Here is a 20,434-nt window from a genome sequence, read left to right on the forward strand (position 1 = left end):
TCCTTGTCTTCTTAGGGCCTGCTTAGTCTTTCTCTCCCTCCATCAAACTGTGAGTACTTGTAGATGTAGGATCTTCCCTTCTCTTTAGAATCTCTCATTTCTTCCCTGTCAAGTAGTGAGCATCATACTCTGAAGTCCCAAGCTCCTCCTCCTTGCTACAATAATTTTTTGGTTTCTTGGGTTTTTTTCCATCGTGTGTGGATTTTGGGTCCCAGTATTGCAGTAGAGCTCAGAAATGTTACTTTTCTGCTTCTTTGAATTCAAGGAGCTTGATTCATCTCTCTCAATCTTTGATTCAAAATTTTTGAATTTTCCACTTTTTCTGATGAATTTCAAGAAGGTTCTAGAAGAGCCTACTTCAATCAATTTTAAACAATATTTTCTTCTTTATTATGTCAATTGTGTTTTTCTTAAACCCTCACTACTGTTCTGGGGCTTCTCTGAAATGAAATCTGTACACTTCAGTCTTCTTCTTGCTATTTTTTCCTGCTTCCAGACTTCATTCTTACATATTGTCTTCCCCATCCATTCACATCTTGATCTAATTTTTACACGTCCCAGTCCCAAACAGTTTTGCATGACAATAACTGGTTAGTTGAGTACTTGCTATGTGATCATGAGCTGTGACCTCTTTTCACGTGCCTACAGACATTTATGTGCCCCTCAGCACGTGCCCCCTCTGCGGGAAGTGTGTAGGGGATGAATGATGGAGGCTGAAGAATTGATTTATTTCATCTCAGCCTGGTTGGCCAGTGTTTACTGTCGTTAATCTTCAAACCACTGTGTCCAGGTTGGCTACAAGTATATCGAAGGCGGATGAGATTCTATCTGCATCACATGTGTTTGATGAAGGATTTTTTTTTTTGTTCTTATGTTCTCATTTTTTCATGACATAAGCTTCTCAGCTGGGGAGGAGAGAAAAAATAAATGCAAAAGGCTGTGCTTGACAGATGCAAATAAGCAACAGTAAAATCATAGTATGGAAAATGGAATCATTGTATTTTGTTTTAAGGGATGCTTTCCCTCTCACCCCTTTCCCCGCTCTTCCCTCCTTTTCTCCTCCTTCCCTCAAGGATCTTAATAAGGGTAATATAGATGGTTGGAAATTTGAGTTCTGAACTGCCTGGACTGTTTCTGCTTAGCTGATGGTCAGTGAGAGGTTGCATCTAATTCCTTTTCTATCACATTTTGGTGTGAATCTTGGTACTAATCCCTATTTTTGTAAAGGCACCTATATCATATGATCAAGTCATCTTTCTTTGTGCTTTCTGTGTAACAGCTGTGGTCAGACTCTCACCTGCTATGATTCTGTGATTTTTTTAAACTAGATAATCGAAGTCTCAGCATCTCCTTTTGTATTACATGTCTTCTCTTTGGTATCTCTTTTGTAGCCAGATCAACATAAAACAGAATAAAATGAAATACTGCCTCTTAAAGAATTAGGTAATAATAATTTGGTTTAATAATATAGTTATCATAATAATTCAGTTTTTTAAAGGACTTAACTTTTTTCAGTGCAACAGTGTTCATTTCACATGCCAGTGTTGTGGTATGCTCTGTGAAAGTTAATTTCTGTTGAATGAAACCATTTCAACTCTAAATGATGATGGTATATGAAAAGCAGCGTCACTAAGGGGAGAAATTACACCCTGATTTTAGGTAGGAGACGCTAATGCTGATTTGCCAAACTTTAATTTTTTGAGACGCAAGGTGAAGTATGTTAAAAGTATAATGTTCAGAATTTCTTTGCCTTGGTACTACCTACTACTTACATGCAAAAATTATGGGGAAGGCATGAACACTTAAGTCAGAAGGTGAATTTTCCTTCTGTGATCTAGTAAGTATTATAGATCAGATTAGAGCAGGCTTAAGTCAATCATCTAGTTCTCTGATGGGCCACCCACTCTTTTTATAAATCAGTTGACTTTACGGTTCTCTCAGTAGTTGCAGATGCAGGTTTGATCCATACCTGAAAGTGAGAAAGACAGAACAGTTTCCTACGTGAGGGTTTTCTTCTCTAAGTGAGCCATATGTGTAGGTAGCAACAGAGAATCATGCTGCTTCTTGAAATAACTGAACATTTTTAAAGTTGTGCTGGCATTGGTTTCTGCCTCTGCAATACTTTTTAGGGACTGCTGTTTTCTTCTGATTGTGATGCTATCAAAGAAGATCATTTTTGGTCCGTTTGCATGCTTGAAAATTTACAGTATCATGCAAGCTTCCTTTAGTGCTTGAAAACATTACATCTTTATTTTTGCTTTCAGCAAAAGTAGCCTTTTTTGTTTCTTCTGATTCCCTTTAGGTATATGAAAGAGGTGCTGGCAGGTCATGGAACATTCACTTGCCAGCTTTATTACTGAGTTGTCTTCAAGATTATCTTAGTGTATGTAAATTGTCTTTAAAATTGTCTAGCGCTGCAGCAGACAATCCAGTCATTAACTAGTGATTTTGGTAGTTATTTCCTGTGTATTGGCAGGAATTTTCAGTCTACGTGAAGAGGCTTGAAGTTGTCCTCATAAAAAGGAAATTAGTTTCCTAAAAAATTTAATCAGTAGCCTCAGTGGTATTGATGCGCAGTGAGACTGAGGGGTTTTTGCACCATACCTGAAAATGTTATTTGCTTCAAAAGTCACTGAAAGGCCTGAGATTTATGTTTTTAACGTATTTTAAATCACTAAAACAGGTTAACATCCACTTGATATGGAAAAAATAAATGTATAAAACTTTATGCTCCAGTGGATTATCTAGTGCATAAAAACCCAACCCAAAACAACAGCAATAACAAAACCACACCAAGAAACCAAAGCCCAGCAGTTTTCAAGTCCCCTTGATGATTTCTTGACTAACAGTCTTTTTCTAGAAAAAGTGCTGCTCCCAGTCGAACAGTGACACCTTCATTTCAGTCTGTGCTATTGAGAACTGGCTCTGGTTATCACCGTTTGAGAAGGCTGGTCCATTTGTCAGTATTCCTGGAACCAGTACTTGGACAGCACTCATTGTACTTGTAGCCACTTGCTGTATGGAATATTGTTCTGTAGGATGGGAAGAGAGAGGAGTACGACAAGGAAAAATTACGTCCTGGTAATTGTGTTTGTCGTTACTGTTCTGCTTTTCCCATCCTACCTTCTTCAGCCATCTCTTAAAAAATCTTTGTCTTTTCTACACGTTTATGATTCTCTTCTAAGTCAGTTGCGTTTTTGGTCTGCGTGATAAGTGACTGGTTCAGCCTGGCTATATACACCTCCTGTGGTTCAGCATGTTTGCCTGCAAGCTCCCTGATAGGTGGAACTGTAATTTTTGCTGTGTGGAATCTTGTCTTATAGGGGTTTTGTAGAAGAAGGAGGTCTACTACAACCATAATAACTGGTATGTAAGTTTCCCTTTTCTTTCATAAAAGGACAAATGACAGTTTGAATAATCTTTAGTAGCTGAGGTAACTAAAATTCCCCAGGAAAATGTATATCTTAGAATAAAAAGTTCAGCTAAAGGACTGAAGTCAAATAATATTTACAGTTCATAAAAATCTAAAAAAACCAAAAAAATCAACCTTGCTTGTTGCCATGCAATGTATATAATTTCATACATCCAAGTGGGGATTTTTGCCTTTTCCTCCCTGGCTCAGACACAGGTATTTTGTCATCGTGTTCTTAAATGCATTAAATAAAAGATAAAGAAGTTGAAATGGTTCTTTCTTCTGTACCATCTTTCCTGACTTCTCAAAATCCCTCCTGTGTTTCACTTCTTCTGAACAGTTACACAGTAAAATTGACCTGGGAGAAACAAAGTCTATTCAGAGTGGAACCACAGGTAGTAAGGGTTTTATAACCTCAGTTTTTCTTGTTGACTAGTGACAATAAATACTGAGAAAATACAATGTCATGATAGATCAGAAACTCTATTTTAAATCTGAAATGTATGATTTTCTTTCAGTCTCATAGGAAGAGAGGTATGTTTATGCTACAGCCATAATCCATCATTTCACCCTTTCTCATGTGTTCCAAGGCTTAGAATCATTCATGCCAAGAAAACTGGTAAAAGAGATGCTGTGGGGAGTGGGGAAGGAGGCGAGGAACCCCATTCCTTGGAGACACCCGCACCTGGCCGCAAGCGCCGGCGGAAGGGAGGGGACAGTGACTACGATGACGAAGACGATGATGACAGCGATGACCAGGCAGATGAGGATGATGAGGATGAAGAGGACAAAGATGATAAAAAAGGAAAAAAGGCAGAAGTTTGTGAGGATGAGGTGGGCAATTGTCAGTATAGTGAAACTTTATTTGCAAATTAGCTAAAACTTGTTTTCCTTCTGTTTTTCTGTAATATGGTGCCGTTTCCCAAAAATGTTGCCATATAAAAGAGGGAAAAATAACTTACCTCCAATGTTTTAAAATTTTTATTCATTTTTATTATTTGGTGAATTAAAAAAGGAACAATACAATTACTTTTAACATTCTCTATTTTGAAGATTGAGTGATCTTCTTGTGCATTTTTTTCACAACTTCCCCCACGTAGTCACTGGCTGACTTTATTTGATCACAAGATGATAAATTTTGTTTGTCAGGTGTCGGATACAATACAGGAAGTATCAATGAAAGATTTTTACCTTGTTGAGCTGGTTTTTAATGGAAATGAGCAGGCTTCCACTGAATGGAACCTGATACAAGGCACAAGCAATAGAAAATACTACGTTTTAAAGCACTTGATGCTACACTGGATGTTTTCTGTTTGCCAGAAAATGATCCAATCATGCAAGGTTCGAAGATTTTTAAGACTGCTTGAACAATGCATGTATCCAGCATATGTGAACTCAGATGTTTGCATACACCTTTAATTAGAAACCCAGCTAATTTCTAGTGTAGAAATAGCCCTGTGTGCTGTTATTGTGGATTTATTTCAAGTACTAGAATTTGTATGAATTTAAGAGAATACCTTAGAGGAACAGCCCAAAGTTCTTAAAAATAGTTCAGAATTTTAAAAAGAGTAATATTTAGATTTCTAATCTCAAGTCCATCCCTTAATCCTTTTCCCTCTTGTACAATCTCCTGTGTTGGTGCACCGGGTGTTTCATAGACAAAATTCCAGTTAACTGTACAGAAATTAATTTTCTGATCTACCAGAAGTTCCACTGCATTTGTATTCTGTGTAGTATTTCAGAAGGCTTTACTCTGGTACACTTTTATGAAGCCAAGAAATACCAGACTTGTATCTTACGGTGGGGATGTTTTTGACTATATTCTTTTGGAAACTTAATACTATCTCCAAAGATTTTCTTCAATTGAATTAAAATTCTAGTAATGGAAAAGACTCTAATTTTTAAACAGGCAAGAAGAAGGCAACCACAGACTTAATCCTGAGCGCGTTCCTCTTCAAAAATCAGCAGGATCTATGCTGTAACTTTTGTAAAAAGTTATAATTTAAAGTGGCTCTACAATTTCATGTAGACATTGAAATAAAATGCAAATGTGGACTGACGAAAGACTTACCAATAGGATTTTGAGATGCCATTATTTCGTGCATGAGAAACACTTAAAATTATTTTGACTATCTAAAAAGCTTCATAGAAACTACGATTAAATTCTGTAGTGTTTTGTTCATGCACAAACTGAATTACTTCCAGTTTTCAGCAAACATGAACTTTCTCCTTTGTCCACGTCTGGTTTCAAAACATTCAAGGTGTATCCTCTTTTCAGTTGTGTTGTTGCTATAGAAATATGTCTCACAAGCACACAATTTGAACTTTTTTTTCCTCTTTAGTATTTTCCTCCCATCTTCGGTTACATCTTTTTCCTGTAATAATGATAAGACATAGTAGTATGATTTTATCCTGAAATAAACATGGTGTGACAGTATATTTGGTGATTATAGGATGATGGGGATCAGACAGCAAGTGTTGAAGAATTAGAGAAGCAGATTGAAAAACTGACAAAGGTGAGAGATCATTCTCTTTTTTCTACTACGAATGTGATCACTGGGTGTTATGAGTTAATACATTAAACATAAATTTCAATGCTCCAAGTTAATATAAATTGAAATAAGTATCTACTCGTGTTTTGTGAAAGTAGTATGAATAATGCTCCAATTCATGACACCTGAACTGTGAGTTTAGTCCAGTGGCAATAAGTAGAGGTCACTCAAAAGGCAGTTAATATTAATACTTGATAATATATTTGCACTTCAGAGAGTAATGTAATTTTTATCCAGATCTACTTCACATATTCCTGTTTGTTGATGAAATTTTGTGTATGAGAAGCAATGGCTTCAGTTATACAATTGATTGTTGTTCTCGTGCTCTCCTTTCCATGCTGATTTCTGCCATTGTGCTCCAAGCCCATACAGAACTGTCTGGGCTCCACATTTTGAAAGAAGCAGCAATAGAATAAGAAGAGAAGTGTAAATGTGAAAAATGTAATACTGTAATTAGGGCTACTCTTGGCCCATGTTTTTATTGTTCCTGTTAGAAAATTTGTCATTTAAGACTTTGTGTGTTGGTTTCTCCCATGTTCCAAATTGGAGTAAATTAGCAGTCCAAGATTCCATGTGATTCCCATCAGTGTCCATTTAGCAGAGCAAGAACTGAATAAACTAAATGAAGTTCTTGTTGGCCCCCCTCAGAGAGCTGTGTTATGTTCAGAGTTTATTTTTTATATTGTTGTTGTCATTCTTTTATGAGCAGTTAAAATATCTCACTAGTCTCCCATCAGCAGTTGCATTATCATCTGTCTTCAGGGCTCTCTTTACCACTTGCTGATGCTGTGTAATTGTTAGGATTTCAGCTGTTCTCGTGCAACGATATCTTTCTTTAATCCACTGCTTTTTGAGAGTCAGGGATAAAAAGACAAGGTGCACCACCGCAGTGTTTTTTTAGAGGACAACTGATAAACCTAGGCTGAGAAGGGGAATGCTTTAATTGATTTTTTTTAAAGGAAGCTTTGTAAGTAAAATCATCAAGGCAGCGATTGTGAGTAGAATATCACAACAGACAGACACACCACTATCCCGAATCTCTGAGAGGGCCTGCTTGTCTGACCCTTGAACTTCTGTTCAGTCTGACATATTACAGACTGATGTTTTCTGTAATAATGAGATTATATGTAATATAATAAATATGAGATTATTTCTGTAATAATTCTGTAATTACAGATGTTTTCTGTAATAATGAGATTTTCTTTTTCCGTCACTGATTTATAATGCTCTCCCTTTTTAAAATAGCAACAAAGCCAGTACAGAAAGAAGTTATTCGAAGCTTCGCACTGTTTGCGTTCAATGATGTTTGGTCAGGACCGTTACAGGCGCCGGTACTGGATTCTGCCCCAGTGTGGTGGTATTTTTGTAGAAGGCATGGAAAGTGGTGAAGGTAAGAGCCATAAAGGAATGGTGGCACACAAGGCTAAGACATGCTGCCTGTCTGTGGAGGTGCTGGTATTGTGCAGCAAGGTCTTCACCCTCAGCCAGATGCCCTCAGGCTGCTGTCAATAGAGCTTTCCCCTTATGTGGTTCTCTGGTATCTCTTTCTGGTTATGAAAGATCAGGTAATACCTTTCAAAACGAGGATTGGTGATTTGGAAGTTTTCAGTTGTTGTATTTCTACATGTTATGATTTTACCTACCTGCAAAGTTTCTTGACTCTGAACTATTTCACCTTTCCCTATGGCAGTGATCTCCGTGTATGAAAATCAGGAGGACCATAGAATGCAGAAAAAATTTTCATCCTCAGATTTTCTGCAAATGCACAGACTATTCTGTGCATGAAGATATGATAGATGTCTGCAAAAACATGACAATTACTTTCATGCAGTGAAGTACCTTGTTTTCTAATCAACCACATGATTTAGTGTCTGTATTTTACCAAATGATGTTTCTTTAACCAGCAATTGCTGAAATAATTTTGCTAAAACTTAAATGTAATTTTGGGGTTATGATAGTTGTATGTTAACTGTGGTTGAATTTTTCACACACTTCTAATTGGATAGATGCAAAAATTATATATTAATCTGGCTTTTTTTGTTGGTATTAGAATTTTTAAACATAAAACTTCATTTTGGCCACAGAGAAATCCTTTCTAATTTTCATATAGATGAACCAAAACCTCATTTCTCTTACATTTTTTCCTTCAAAAAATAACAAGAAAAAGATTTGATGCACATCAGAATTGCATGATCTCATGAGAATTGCATCATTCTAGAGAGCTGTTTAATTAACTGTAACAGTACAGCATAGTAGAAAATTTGAGCCTGGTTTGGGGTCCAAAAATAAGCCCTTGAACTTCCCCTAAATGTAATCTTGGTCATCAAGTTTTCTTTCTAAAATGGGTAGCATAAAAAGTACTTTCCTCTCTGTCTCTTGCTTCACATTAAGTTATGTTCTGTGTTTGGAACAGTTTTGCACAAGTAGCTGCATACAGAATGTGCTGCTTGCATTTCTTTGGTTTGCTGTATTTCATTATATTTTAACCAGATGAATTCCCAAACACTTTGGAAATGGTACACAAAGAAAATAGTTTACATATACTTACCTGTCCTAAAACAGTAAAAAAACCACACACAAATGAACCCACACAAAAGTTTTAGCCAAGAGCTGTAGGGCAAACCTCTGTTTTTAATGTTGTCTTAATGAAAGTTTAGTCTCCCTGAAAAGGAAAACAGATGTATTCTTAAATTCTTACCTAACTCCTCTTCCCATCAGCTCTTAGTTTGCCCTCTTTATGTAAATTCTACAGTTTATCTGTTTCTAATTCCGTAACCCTAACCCTAAACCCTGGAAATAGGAGACATAAAGTCTTGAATGATCTGTCCATTTAAACAAAACTTCTCTGTCCCTTTTGTGTAGTCCTTTTCATGTTTATGCTGATACTTAAATTGTTTATATCTTGATACAGACCATAACTGTGAACACATTTTGGAGTTTTAATAGGAGGGGATGTACTTTATTTGTAGGAATTACAGTTTTTCAGGAGCAAGTAAATATTTGTAGATGTGCTTGCCATGAACTGCGAGCCATGTGTTTATTTGTGACTGCAATATCTGATGAACATAAAATAAGGAGTTGGATTTCTACCTCCTTCCCCTTATGCTAACAGTTCTCTATTTAGAAGCATTTTATACATTTAAAGACTTTTTGTCTGAATTAGCAGTCAGTGTAAGGGTGGAAGAGAAACAGTTAAGAAAGACTAGTAGTGCAAAGAAAAGAAAAATTTTTTTTTTCCTTTCATAAAAGCTAGATCTTCAGATCTTTTGCACTCCTATGTTTGAAGAAACTTGGTTTTTTTAATCAGCTTCTGCTTGCTGTACTTTAAATTGCTTAGATGTTAGCTGTCTGCTTAGTTGTATGAAGAGTTCCAGTCATGCTGGGTGGCTCTTGAAAGAGTATTAAATTTCATAGACTGTTGATATTGTTGCACAGTTAAATTTGTTAATTATTTGTATTGAAAGAAGTAAAATGTTTAATGTTATTTTGGTATTTGGGGAATATTTGATTTTGTAACAGGAATTTTGGTTCTCTGTTTCGTAGTTGGCTGTGTGTTTAATGAAACAATCTGTTGCAAAAAAAACCATCTTAGGGTTGTAAACATTACACTCTCTTGGTATCACCAGAGAAGCTTCTCAATGAGGCACGTGGAGTCCTGTGAAAAGAAAGCTGGCAAAAATTTGTCCTTTTCAGAGACTTTGCACTGGCAAACTGCTTAAGATGTTTGAATCCAGCAGTGTGTTAGCCATGTTGAGGTGATTTTTCCTAGAGGTGTTTAGTAGTGTTTAAATCTGTATGCCTAGAAACTTGTTTCTTTCTGCAAAGTGTGCTGTAAAGTGAGAAGGGATTTTGTTAACAGCAAAGACATGGGAGTCTAACGTGTTGAGCCAAAAATGAAGTTATTTTGAATTCAAACTATGATTATAGAAAGTTCGTAAAATAGTTATCTGTTACAGGTAATCTGTGCTTCTTGCACCTTTTTAGGTCTAGAAGAAATTGCAAAAGAAAAAGAGAAGTTAAAAAAGGAAGAAAGTATGCATATCAAAGAAGAAGAATTTGAAACAGAAGAAAAATTGCATTGCTTAGCTACAACTCACTGTGAGCAAAAGGAAAATCTGAAAGAAAAGGACAGCACTAACCTGTTTTTACAAAAGCCTGGGTCATTTTCAAAATTAAGCAAACTGTTAGAGGTAGCAAAAATGCCACCTGAGTCTGACACTATGTCCCCAAAACCTAATGGCAGTGCAGCAAATGGCTGCACATTATCTTACCCAAGTAACTCAAAAAACTCTCTCTGCAGTCTGCAACCCCCTGCATCGCAAAGCTCCATCGAGAAGTCTGAGTCTAATAATCTTTTCAGTCCTAATGCCAGTGGGACAGGAAAGTTTTACAGTTCTCCACTAATTCCAAATGATCAGTTGTTAAAGACTCTTACTGAGAAAAACAGGCAGTGGTTCAGCCTGTTACCGAGGGTGCCCTGTGATGACACCTCGGTCACCCACGTGGACACACCAGCTGCTACAGCTCCACTCACTCCTCAGTCACATCCACCATCAAACTCACCATCACCTGTTCCATCTCCTCTCTTGGGCTCAACTTCTGCACAGAGTTCCATGGGATTAAGTCCTTTTGCATTGTCACCACTGCAGGTAAATAAATTAATTTTTGAATAGCTTGAACTTACAGACTTTATTTGGGTAGGATGTCTGTTTATACAAATTATTTCACAGACCTTCAATCATTATATCTGCATATTATATCTTTTTTTTTCTGTTTCTAAATGTTATTAACTAAATACAGAAGTTTTATAATACTAGATTATAATACTAGATCATAATGTATCAAGTAAGCCAATGTATGATATTTTGTACATGTATTTCAGTAATTAATTTGGCTTTTAGGGTGTTGGCTACCGGTATTAAATGAAAAGCAAGTAAATACAAACTAGTTTTTGGAAGTGTAACACAACAAACCCTACCTTTAGAAGCTATTGTTTTTTAGCATTAACTGGGCCCTAATAAGTATTACATGTCAGTGTTATATTAGTTTTTCTGAAACTAATTGAAGTATTGAGTAAAGGCTTTCTTTGTGTTTTGAGTATTGTTTGACTAATAGCATCCTAATCATAATTCAGGTTTCTTGGTTATAGTAATGGTAGTTGTGCTTTGTAGCAGATAAAGACAGGACTACCTATAATGGGACTTCAGTTTTGTGGATGGCCTACAGGAGTTCTTACTTCAAATGTCCAATTTCCATCTCCTTTACCTGCTCTTGGATCAGGGCTGGGATTATCAGAAGTGAATGGTAACTCATTCTTGGCATCTAGTGTTCCTGCAAGTAAAAGTGAATCACCAGCACTACAAGCTGAAAAAATAACTTCTGCCCCTTCTACAGCAGCTGAAGTAGCCAAGCCTGTAGATTATCCTAACCCAAAGCCTATACCAGAAGGTAAGTATGCAACAGTAAGGTGATCATTTCTGCAGTGCCTCTATCATGTTACAAATTTTTTTATATAATTTGCCTATTGATTTTCTAATCTGATCACATAAAAAAGCGCCTGCAAAGTGTTTATATGCTTGTCTTGATTTAGAAATGCAGTATGGGTGGTGGAGGATTACTGATCCAGAGGACCTAAAATCTTTGCTTAAAGTGCTGCATCTCAGGGGAATAAGAGAAAAGGCCTTACAAAAGCAAATACAGAAACACATGGATTATATCACTCTGGCCTGCATCAAAAACAAGGATGGTATGTAGTTGATATTTATGTTACACATGGTGTTGGGGCACCAGACAATGGACATAGAGCTCTCCTGGGGTATGTTTAACAGGAGAGTTAAAGTAATGGTTGGAGAAAAAAGATAAAGGTGTTCTCATCTGTAGCTGCATTTTCACCAGCCTTGTTCTGTAAAGTTAGTGGATTAGAGAAATTCCAAGTAATGTAAATAGTTCTAGTGATACAAATAACCTTCTTAAGCTCTGGTAACCTTCTGAAGCTCTTTCCATGTCTGTAACACTTGGCCTCTCCTTCCCCTTCTTGCCCTTAAATTGCAAGTTTGAAAGCATACAGAATTTGTTGTCCATATTGGGTATTTTAAGAATAGTATACTTCCACAACAGTTCTTCAGCATTTGACTGGAGTGACGGGTAAATCAGCTAGAATTTACCAGTGCAGTTCTAATGTTAATTAAAATAATAAAAATGTGATTCTCAAATACAGTTGCAATTATTGATATCAATGAAAATGAAGATAACCAGGTAACTCGGGATGTTGTGGAAAACTGGTCAGTAGAAGAACAAGCTATGGAGATGGATCTTGCTATTCTTCAGCAGGTGGAAGATCTAGAGAGGAGAGTTGCATCAGCTAGTTTACAAGTTAAGGTAAAACCAACTTTCAGTAAAATGTCTCTTTAAAATAAGTGGTATGAATTTAAAGCAGATAGCAGTCTTTGTGTATTGGTAAGTGCCTTCTTATTCCATCCTAATTGCCTGCAAATGAAACAAACAAACTGTGCAGTATCACGGAGATTTGTGTTTGAAACATTTTGTTGCAGTTCAGTCTTCAGCTGAAGATGCTTAGAATGGCAGTTCCTGGAGAATGTACTCCTACAGTGCAGTTCCATGTACATTTTGCTAACCTTCTCTGAATGCAAAGACCGTATTTCACAGAGACTGCTTAACTCTTGGGGCATTTGCCACAGTTCTGCCTGGTTTGTGTGATTGCTGCTGTTAATGCTTTCAGAAATTACTACAAGTGCATCAAAATAAATTTGCTTGAGTATTGTACAGCCATGGAGAACATGTAATGGTTATGAGTGTGATACAGTTAAGAATTCTCTGGATATTGGAATTTTTCCAAGGTGGGTGTAAGGTTATCAAATTGCGTATGTTTGGTTATAGTACAGGTGCAGTGTTTGGGATCTAGTTTCTGGCATGAGATGGATGTTAATTTCCTGTGTCCTGATACTGCCTCCTGAGCCTACTGAACAGGTAGACCTGTTCTGATGTTTCAGCCAATAAAACAGGATACTTTACAAAGGGATAAGAATGCAGACTGTTGCAGAAAGGTCCCTTCAGAAAGTCCAGTAATGCTTGTATTTCTTGATTAATTATTTTAGTTCTCTGGATATTTTGGAAAATGTCTCTGCAGATGGATTACAAGTAACCAAGATCTACTGGAAACAGCGCTTCAATTACTTAGTTTGATTCCATAAAGCAATTCCTCTGATTGCACACTGAGTTAACAGCAACCAATAAATGCCCAAACCTTTCTATTGACATAGGGTTGGCTGTGTCCTGAACCTGCATCAGAGAGAGACGACTTGGTATATCGTGAACATAAGTCAATTACTAGATTGCACAAGAAGCACGATGGAGATTGTGCTGGAGGCGGAGAAGGCAATGCCAGCTCTCTAGAGCGGAGGAGTGACAACCCTCTAGATATAGCTGTAACCAGGCTCGCTGACTTGGAGCGGAACATAGAGCGAAGGTATCTGAAGAGCCCCTTAAGTACCACCATTCAGATCAAACTGGATAATGTGGGCACAGTTACTGTCCCTGCTCCTGCACCATCTATTAGTGGTGATGGTGACGGGTAGGTTATTGAGATTAACTTGAAAAATTATTGTGCTTCTTTGCTAATTGGAGCCTATTTTCTTATTGCCTGTTATCTATGTACTTTCTTGTATGTCTGTGATCCATATGGATCATCTTATTCTGCATGGTGCTTTGTAAAGAATTTTTTTGTTATGTTTGTTAATAATCTTGCAAAGTTATCTTACATTTAACTGGTTGTGACTAAGCTTTGAGGCACGTAGCCACAGTCTGTGCACTACATGAAATTTAGTTGCTTAAACCTTATACTTACTGGCTGTGTATGTTTTGTCATTGCTTGGCTTTCAGTGTGATAATGATTGTCCCACATTTAAACATGAACAAACACAGGTGTGACCTATTTAATTTGCCTGTATTTTAATGCAGAACTGAAGAGGATATTGCTCCAGGGCTAAGGGTGTGGAGAAGGGCACTCTCAGAAGCACGCAGTGCTGCCCAGGTAGCTCTGTGCATTCAGCAGTTACAGAAATCAATAGCATGGGAAAAATCCATTATGAAAGTTGTAAGTATCTAAAGTGTTTTTGGTATATCCTGTGTTCCAACTTCAGGCATTTTAAGTTAATGCATGTCTTACTACTTCACATAAAACCTCACAAAGTTAAACTGTACATTTGCACAGAATAAGCCTAATGGAAAAGGTTGTACCTTGCTTGCCAAATTCAGCATCCCGAACTTGCTAAGATAGAAAGCTCTTGTAAATGGTTACATTATTTAAGATGGTAATTATTCTTTGATGATGACATCGAGGTAAGAGTCATCTTGCTCCATCTGATGAAATATACTCTAATGGAGCGTTTCTAACCTCACCTGTGACGCAAGTTTTATGGAGGTTCAACATCATATATCCTTCATTAAGGATTTCATTTTTCAGAAAGTTGAGATGCTTCAAATATGCAGCTTCTTTGCACGCAGAGTTCTCACAACTGAACATATAAATTAGGCAAGTGTGTGAAGAGACAAGCTGAAATATCTGTCTCCTTGTACACTCCAGAGGTCAGTCTATGTCAACTACATTTACAAAAAAAGCATACGAAGGGGATATGTCAAAATTTCTATGGACCTCTGAACCTCAAATTCCTGAAAACAAAACTTGATATTACAGCAGTAGTGACTGTGATGTGATCAAGTATGACCAGTGTTGTGTAGAGCGTGGCAAAAGTGATTCTTCCATTTGTGGTCCTTTTCCTAATTTTTAATTTCTGTCACTCCTGTACAAATTCTAACTACATCTGGACAGTTAAAGGAGGATTTAAATAAAAGCTGTAATGTTAGGCTGTACTTTTGAGTTTATATAGCTGTTAGTTTTAAGCAGTATCTTTAGTGCAAAAAGCTTATGAATTTGGTAGGAGCACCTGAAAAGGAACGTTTCAAGATGAAGTAATTTATTATTCATGAGAAAAGGTATCACTCTCAATTTGGTTTAAATATTTTTTGCATTTAATTACAGCACAGTTGGTTAGAGCAGGGTGCTCATAATGCCAAGGTCACTGATTCAGTCCCTTTATGGGCCATTCACTTAACAGGTGGACTCAATGATCCTCATGCATCCCTTCCAACTCAGAGTATTCTGTGATACCAGTAAACATACTGTTGTATGTTTAATACTGTATGTTTAAACTGTATGTTTAAACATACTGGTGTATGTTTAATATGTTCAATCATCACGTATTTGGTGAAAATATTTGGAGATTTTTTTAAGTTCCTGGAAAAGATGCCTAAAAAGAAGGCAATTAGCAAAATCATACAATGTATTTAAGAAAATTGACAGTCCTTTAGCTATTTTTAAATTAGTGTGAATTTTAGGAAGTGCTGGGATCATTTGTTTTGCTTTACTGCATTTGTTCATGGTGGCCCCTGGATAAGATCCTTACCAATTATTATGTGGGAATGCTCTTGTAAAATATAAATTTTCTTTATTAAATAGCAATGTACAGATACAGTATGGGCATAAATGAAGAGAAGATTTCTGAGATAGTATGTTTGGGCCAAGAGGTTTTGAAATGTATACCTTTACTTCTCATGGACATTAATGAATTACAAAAAGTGCTCATCTTTTTTTGTGCTCTAGGGACACATGTCTTATAATAAATAAATTGCTTTTCCAACATGTTCTCCAAATGTAGCCTTTAAATTCGTTCGTTACGTACTCTGTATCTTTTTCTATGGATATGATCATTAGCAGATTCTGACTGAAGTAAAATGAAAGTATTTTTGAGAGTGAATTTATGTGTTTGAAGGAGAAGGGTAATTTAAGTACCATTTATGTGTTTCAAATTTAAAAAATTGAATTAAACCCATTTTTCATCAATTACAGTACTGCCAAATTTGTCGAAAGGGAGATAATGAGGAACTGCTTCTCCTTTGTGATGGTTGTGATAAAGGCTGTCACACCTACTGCCACAGACCCAAGATCAGCGCCATCCCAGATGGGGACTGGTTCTGTCCTGCCTGCATAGCAAAGGTAACACTCCTGTCAGGATGAAGGGGCTGGAGCAAGTGACTGATTTATTATATGTGGCAGAGTTACAGGTCTACCAGTGCTTTTTTCAGTGAAAAGAATTGTCAGTATTTTTTATGGGGAGTTCCCATGAAATTATGAAATTAGTAGTTTTATTTAACTTGTATTTTAGTGGCAGTAAAGGCTACAGTTTTATTTGTTCTAAACTATGGTCTTTTTAATGGAAGCAGGTCCAGAATTTTCATGCTTATTCAATACCATAATTTTTAATTTCTGTTTTAAAATTTATTTGGTATTTGTCTTTGAAATTTCATCATTAAGTGTTGACAGACCAATATCTCAGGTTCTGTTTCAAAAGAAAAATCAGAGAAAAAACTTAGTGAATTTTTTTTTTTTGTATGTATATCAGTCATTTAGTAATGGGCTAATGTTTGTCTAAAACTATGCCAACTTGGTTGTTAGGAGGCATTATTTCACTAATTTGAATGTCAGGTGCTTTTGTATTGTCACAAGTTGAAAACCTAGGTCACGAGTAACCAGGAATTTCTGCAGCTTTATTTGCCTTCAGAAAAGGGCAAAAAGTGAATAATCTTGAATATTAAATATTTAATTTGTTTTGGCGCTTCTGTTTCTGATCTTCATTGCTGTCTGTCAGTGATAACAGAGGTTTCTGTAATTTCTAGGTTATTACTTATTTCAGTTGTCTCTATTGTAGGCAAGTGGTCAAACTCTAAAGATAAAAAAACTTCAAATTAAAGGTAAAAAAAGTAATGAACAAAAGAGAAACAGGAAATTAGCAGGAGAAACAGAGGATGAAGACTCTGCAACTACAAGCGTTGCCTTAAAAAGAGGAAAAACAGACCCTAAAAAAAGAAAAATGGATGAAAATGTTTGTGTAAGCCAGTTAAAACAAGAAACGTGCACTGCTGTTAAGAAACCTAAGAGAGATGGAGACTCCAAGGACCTGGCTATATGCAGGTAAAGTGTCAGATGCTAAATTTAGGGGTTAGTCTTGTTGAAACAAGTAGTACTTGATCCTTTTTCTCTCTGTTCTGGGAAGCAGGAATGCTATTCTTTGACAAATGTACATATATACACACATGGTGTGGGTGTGTGTGTGTATGTATGTATACCTACACACACGTGTGTCTTCTGGGAGAGGAGTGAAGCCCAGCCCCCGTAGCAGTGGCACTGACACTTTACTCAAGGGTATCAAAGACAGTGTCCGCAATGTCCAAACGGGCACACACGGACCATTGCTGTGGTAGCATTGCTGCTCGGTCAAAAGGGACATCGTTTAGCCTTGTCACACTCTTGGAAAGTCAGTATTAGCAGCTGGTTTGCAAATGGCTTACACTGAGCATCAATGTTGCAGGACCATGTTTTCTTTTGGAATGTTAATCATTAGAATTTCATCTCACATAGGAGAGAACTTAATGCTATTTTAGTTACTTAGTTGTCCGTCTCTGTGTACGTTGTTCTCAGCCTTGCACTTTTCTTTTGTAGAGTGATTAGTTTGGCAGTTCATAGGAAATTCATGTGATAGTGAAAATACTGTGAATGTATGAATAAAATTAAAAAATATTGATTTGAAACATTGTTTTATTTAGTATGATTCTCTCCGAATTGGAAACTCATGAAGATGCCTGGCCTTTCTTACTTCCTGTAAACTTGAAACTTGTTCCTGGTTATAAGAAAGTTATTAAAAAACCTATGGACTTTTCTACAATTAGAGACAAGCTAAGTAGTGGGCAGTAAGTAAACCTATTGTAAATTGTACTTTACATTTTAAAAATATTTAAACACTGAAATACAATACATGTTTAAAATTAGCCAAACGATATTGTTCTGCTCTGACACATCTCTGATTACTTATACAGTCAAAATAAAAATTCTTAATTGTATGCTCTTACCTTTGCTATATCCGGGTGAAATAGCATGTTGGATGGGAGAATGTGTGGAACTGGCTGAAAAACAAAAAAATGCCAGGTCAAATGCACCAAAACAACCAAAAGGAATCTTTTTTCATGGAGACACCTTAGTGTTATTGCATGTCAGAGAAAACCAGCTGTGTAGGCTTTAAGCTTCTGGAGTCCCTGTAAATGGTGTGGCTGTGGAGTGAAATGCCAGCTCTGTTGTAGGTAACACTCCTGTAATGGTGGTTAATCATTTTATAGTCCTACAATTAGACTGCACGGATTCTTAAAAGAGAAGACATCACTACGTGCCTCTGTGTACCTTCCCTCCTTGTTAATATCCCTATGCGCTAATGAATCTGTGAAGATGGACCCTCTGCAGTGTCTGTCATCTCCACACAGAGCAACTTCCCTAGGATAGCACAAGGAGCTTTTTAACCTCTTCAGACTTTTTCTCCCATGAATATGAGATTTAAATGCTCCCCATGTGCTCATATCACTACACTTGTAACTTCTGTTATTTTTAATAATTCCTGTGAATGTTGGAACACTCTTTGGGCCATTCAGGGGTATGTTCAGGTTAATAAAAAAAAAGAATTAGCAAAGACAGTGTCACAAGATTATTTGGGCAGCCTTTTTTTGTACCCATTTGTTCCTAGTTTAGATAAATTCAGCTCTGTTCAACATTTTGAAAGGACTGTGAATGCAAGAATAGATGCATAAATGGAAAACAGCCATAGCAATTTAGCTAGAAAGCTGTTGAAGAGAGGGAGGAATTAGTTTTCTAAAAGTTTTTCGAGTACAGGCATGAAATTCTAACTTACAAAACTTGTGGGGAAAATAACAAAACAGTGACTAGAGTGTATTCCCTTTCACTGATGTTCATTTTCTTGTTAGAATTTCTAATTTAAATTTTTATTTCAATATTTTCTCATGTAGTTGAAGTATTTTTCCTCTGTAATTCTCTGTGTTCCAAAAATCATTGACTTTTTTCCTCTTTTAGGTATCCTAATCTTGAAGCATTTTCGCTGGATGTCAGGCTTGTTTTTGACAACTGTGAAACTTTCAATGAAGATGATTCTGACATAGGCAGGGCTGGCCACAACATGAGGAAGTATTTTGAAAAAAAATGGACAGAGATTTTCAAAGTGAGCTGAAGCTACTAGGACTTTTTTTTTTCTTCTCTTTAAATTTTTTTTTTCCTTCCATTAAATGAGGACTGATAAGACCAGCAATGTGAACTACATTTACATGGAAGTGCAAGGCACATACGTAACTAATTTTTTCCTTCAAAATATCATGGAGTTGTGATACTAGTTTTAAAGGCTTCACTCCTACAGCAACCATGGCCCTTGGTTATTGGCTTGTGTGTTTTAACAAACTAATTTAGGTAGAACAGGGAAGCACACCCAAAGAATTTGAAAGGAAGGGGTGTTATAGTGCAATAGCAATTTATCAAAACGCACTGAATATTCAACCACCAGAGCTCTACTTGGGGAAATGGCTCTCTTTTCCCTTTCAATAAATATCTATTTTTCATTTTTTTACTTTGTAGTTTATTTTTTAGTGAATGTATTTAATTTTATGAATTATTTATGATTATACAGCATTCAGAATCTTCGTTTTCTGTGAAAAGGAAGAACTAGAAAATTGCTTTAAATGTTGAAAATACAACAAGGAATGTTTTAAAATATAAAACAAAGCCAAGTAAAACTGTTTACACTGATGTGCTGTGAAGGCACTAAAAATTAAACTTTACTGTAGAGTTACAAGTACATTTATATATATGTTGCTGCATCACTTGTGTAGTTAAATTGTATTTCAAGACAGTGAAGAAAAATTGAGACATGTATATACTGTTCATTATTGTTTATATTAAGTCTTGTTTTAAATATGTATGATGTGTACATATTGTTTGCAGACATTATTGTTTATGCCTTAGGAGGATGGTAGCATTTTATTTTAGTCTTAAGGTAATTATAGCTCTATGGCTTGTACAGTAATTATCCTCTACCAACACTGTGGAGTCTCCTTAATCTTGGTAGTGCCTGCCTTTTAAACAGGGTGTAGGGGATATTAGTTTTCCATTTTTTCTATTTTGTTATATAATTTCAAGCCCCCACGGCCTCAAATCCAAGTATAATCATTTGTATCCATGTGGAAGAAAATTGTGACAATTTCCTACGCACACAGTATTTTTTCATAGAAACATTTCCTCCATTTGCCTTGCCACAGAATAACAAAAGAAGACATTTGTAACCACTGTGTTTTATCTACTGTGTGTTGTGGTGGCCTGTTGGGGCAGATAGATCAGAATTTTTTTTGTACTAATGTAAGAGTACTTGAAGTTTTATTTAAAAGAAATGTTGTGGAAAGGTAGCATTCTTTTTCTTTTCCCTTTTTAGGAGTGTTATTTTTCACTAGTATGTGTGGCACGGATACAATAAAAGACTGTTTTGCAAACCAGATTTTCTGGACAATTTTA

The 20,434-nt window shown here is 36.3% G+C and overlaps 1 protein-coding gene and 1 long non-coding RNA gene across 20 annotated transcripts in view; one reads left to right on the forward strand and one right to left on the reverse strand.

The window, feature by feature from the left end:
- Positions 1–20,415, forward strand: part of BAZ2B (bromodomain adjacent to zinc finger domain 2B) — a 118,841-nt gene extending 98,426 nt beyond the window's left edge. For 13 of the 19 annotated variants that reach the window (XM_068195002.1, XM_068194998.1, XM_068195000.1 and 10 more), the window contains 13 exons: positions 4,003–4,246; positions 5,866–5,928; positions 7,210–7,354; positions 9,949–10,613; positions 11,136–11,412; positions 11,555–11,710; positions 12,182–12,342; positions 13,245–13,555; positions 13,942–14,077; positions 15,890–16,036; positions 16,749–17,011; positions 17,644–17,787; positions 18,953–20,415. In XM_068195002.1, coding sequence (XP_068051103.1) covers positions 4,003–4,246; positions 5,866–5,928; positions 7,210–7,354; positions 9,949–10,613; positions 11,136–11,412; positions 11,555–11,710; positions 12,182–12,342; positions 13,245–13,555; positions 13,942–14,077; positions 15,890–16,036; positions 16,749–17,011; positions 17,644–17,787; positions 18,953–19,106 — 2,866 coding nt within the window. In that variant the 3' untranslated portion in view covers positions 19,107–20,415. The remainder of the gene's footprint in view (positions 1–4,002; positions 4,247–5,865; positions 5,929–7,209; positions 7,355–9,948; positions 10,614–11,135; positions 11,413–11,554; positions 11,711–12,181; positions 12,343–13,244; positions 13,556–13,941; positions 14,078–15,889; positions 16,037–16,748; positions 17,012–17,643; positions 17,788–18,952) is intronic. The other 6 variants (XM_068195015.1, XM_068195014.1, XM_068195016.1 and 3 more) reach the window with 3 other exon arrangements.
- LOC137476739 (uncharacterized) lies at positions 214–7,213 on the reverse strand. Its single transcript, XR_011000562.1, has 2 exons — positions 5,484–7,213; positions 214–3,770 (listed from the first exon to the last, which is right to left on the reverse strand). It is a non-coding gene; the product is annotated as an uncharacterized lncRNA (long non-coding RNA).
- Positions 20,416–20,434: the final 19 nt, after the last annotated feature.

Source organism: Anomalospiza imberbis, chromosome 7, assembly GCF_031753505.1.
Source record: "Anomalospiza imberbis isolate Cuckoo-Finch-1a 21T00152 chromosome 7, ASM3175350v1, whole genome shotgun sequence".
NCBI lineage: Eukaryota > Metazoa > Chordata > Aves > Passeriformes > Viduidae > Anomalospiza > Anomalospiza imberbis.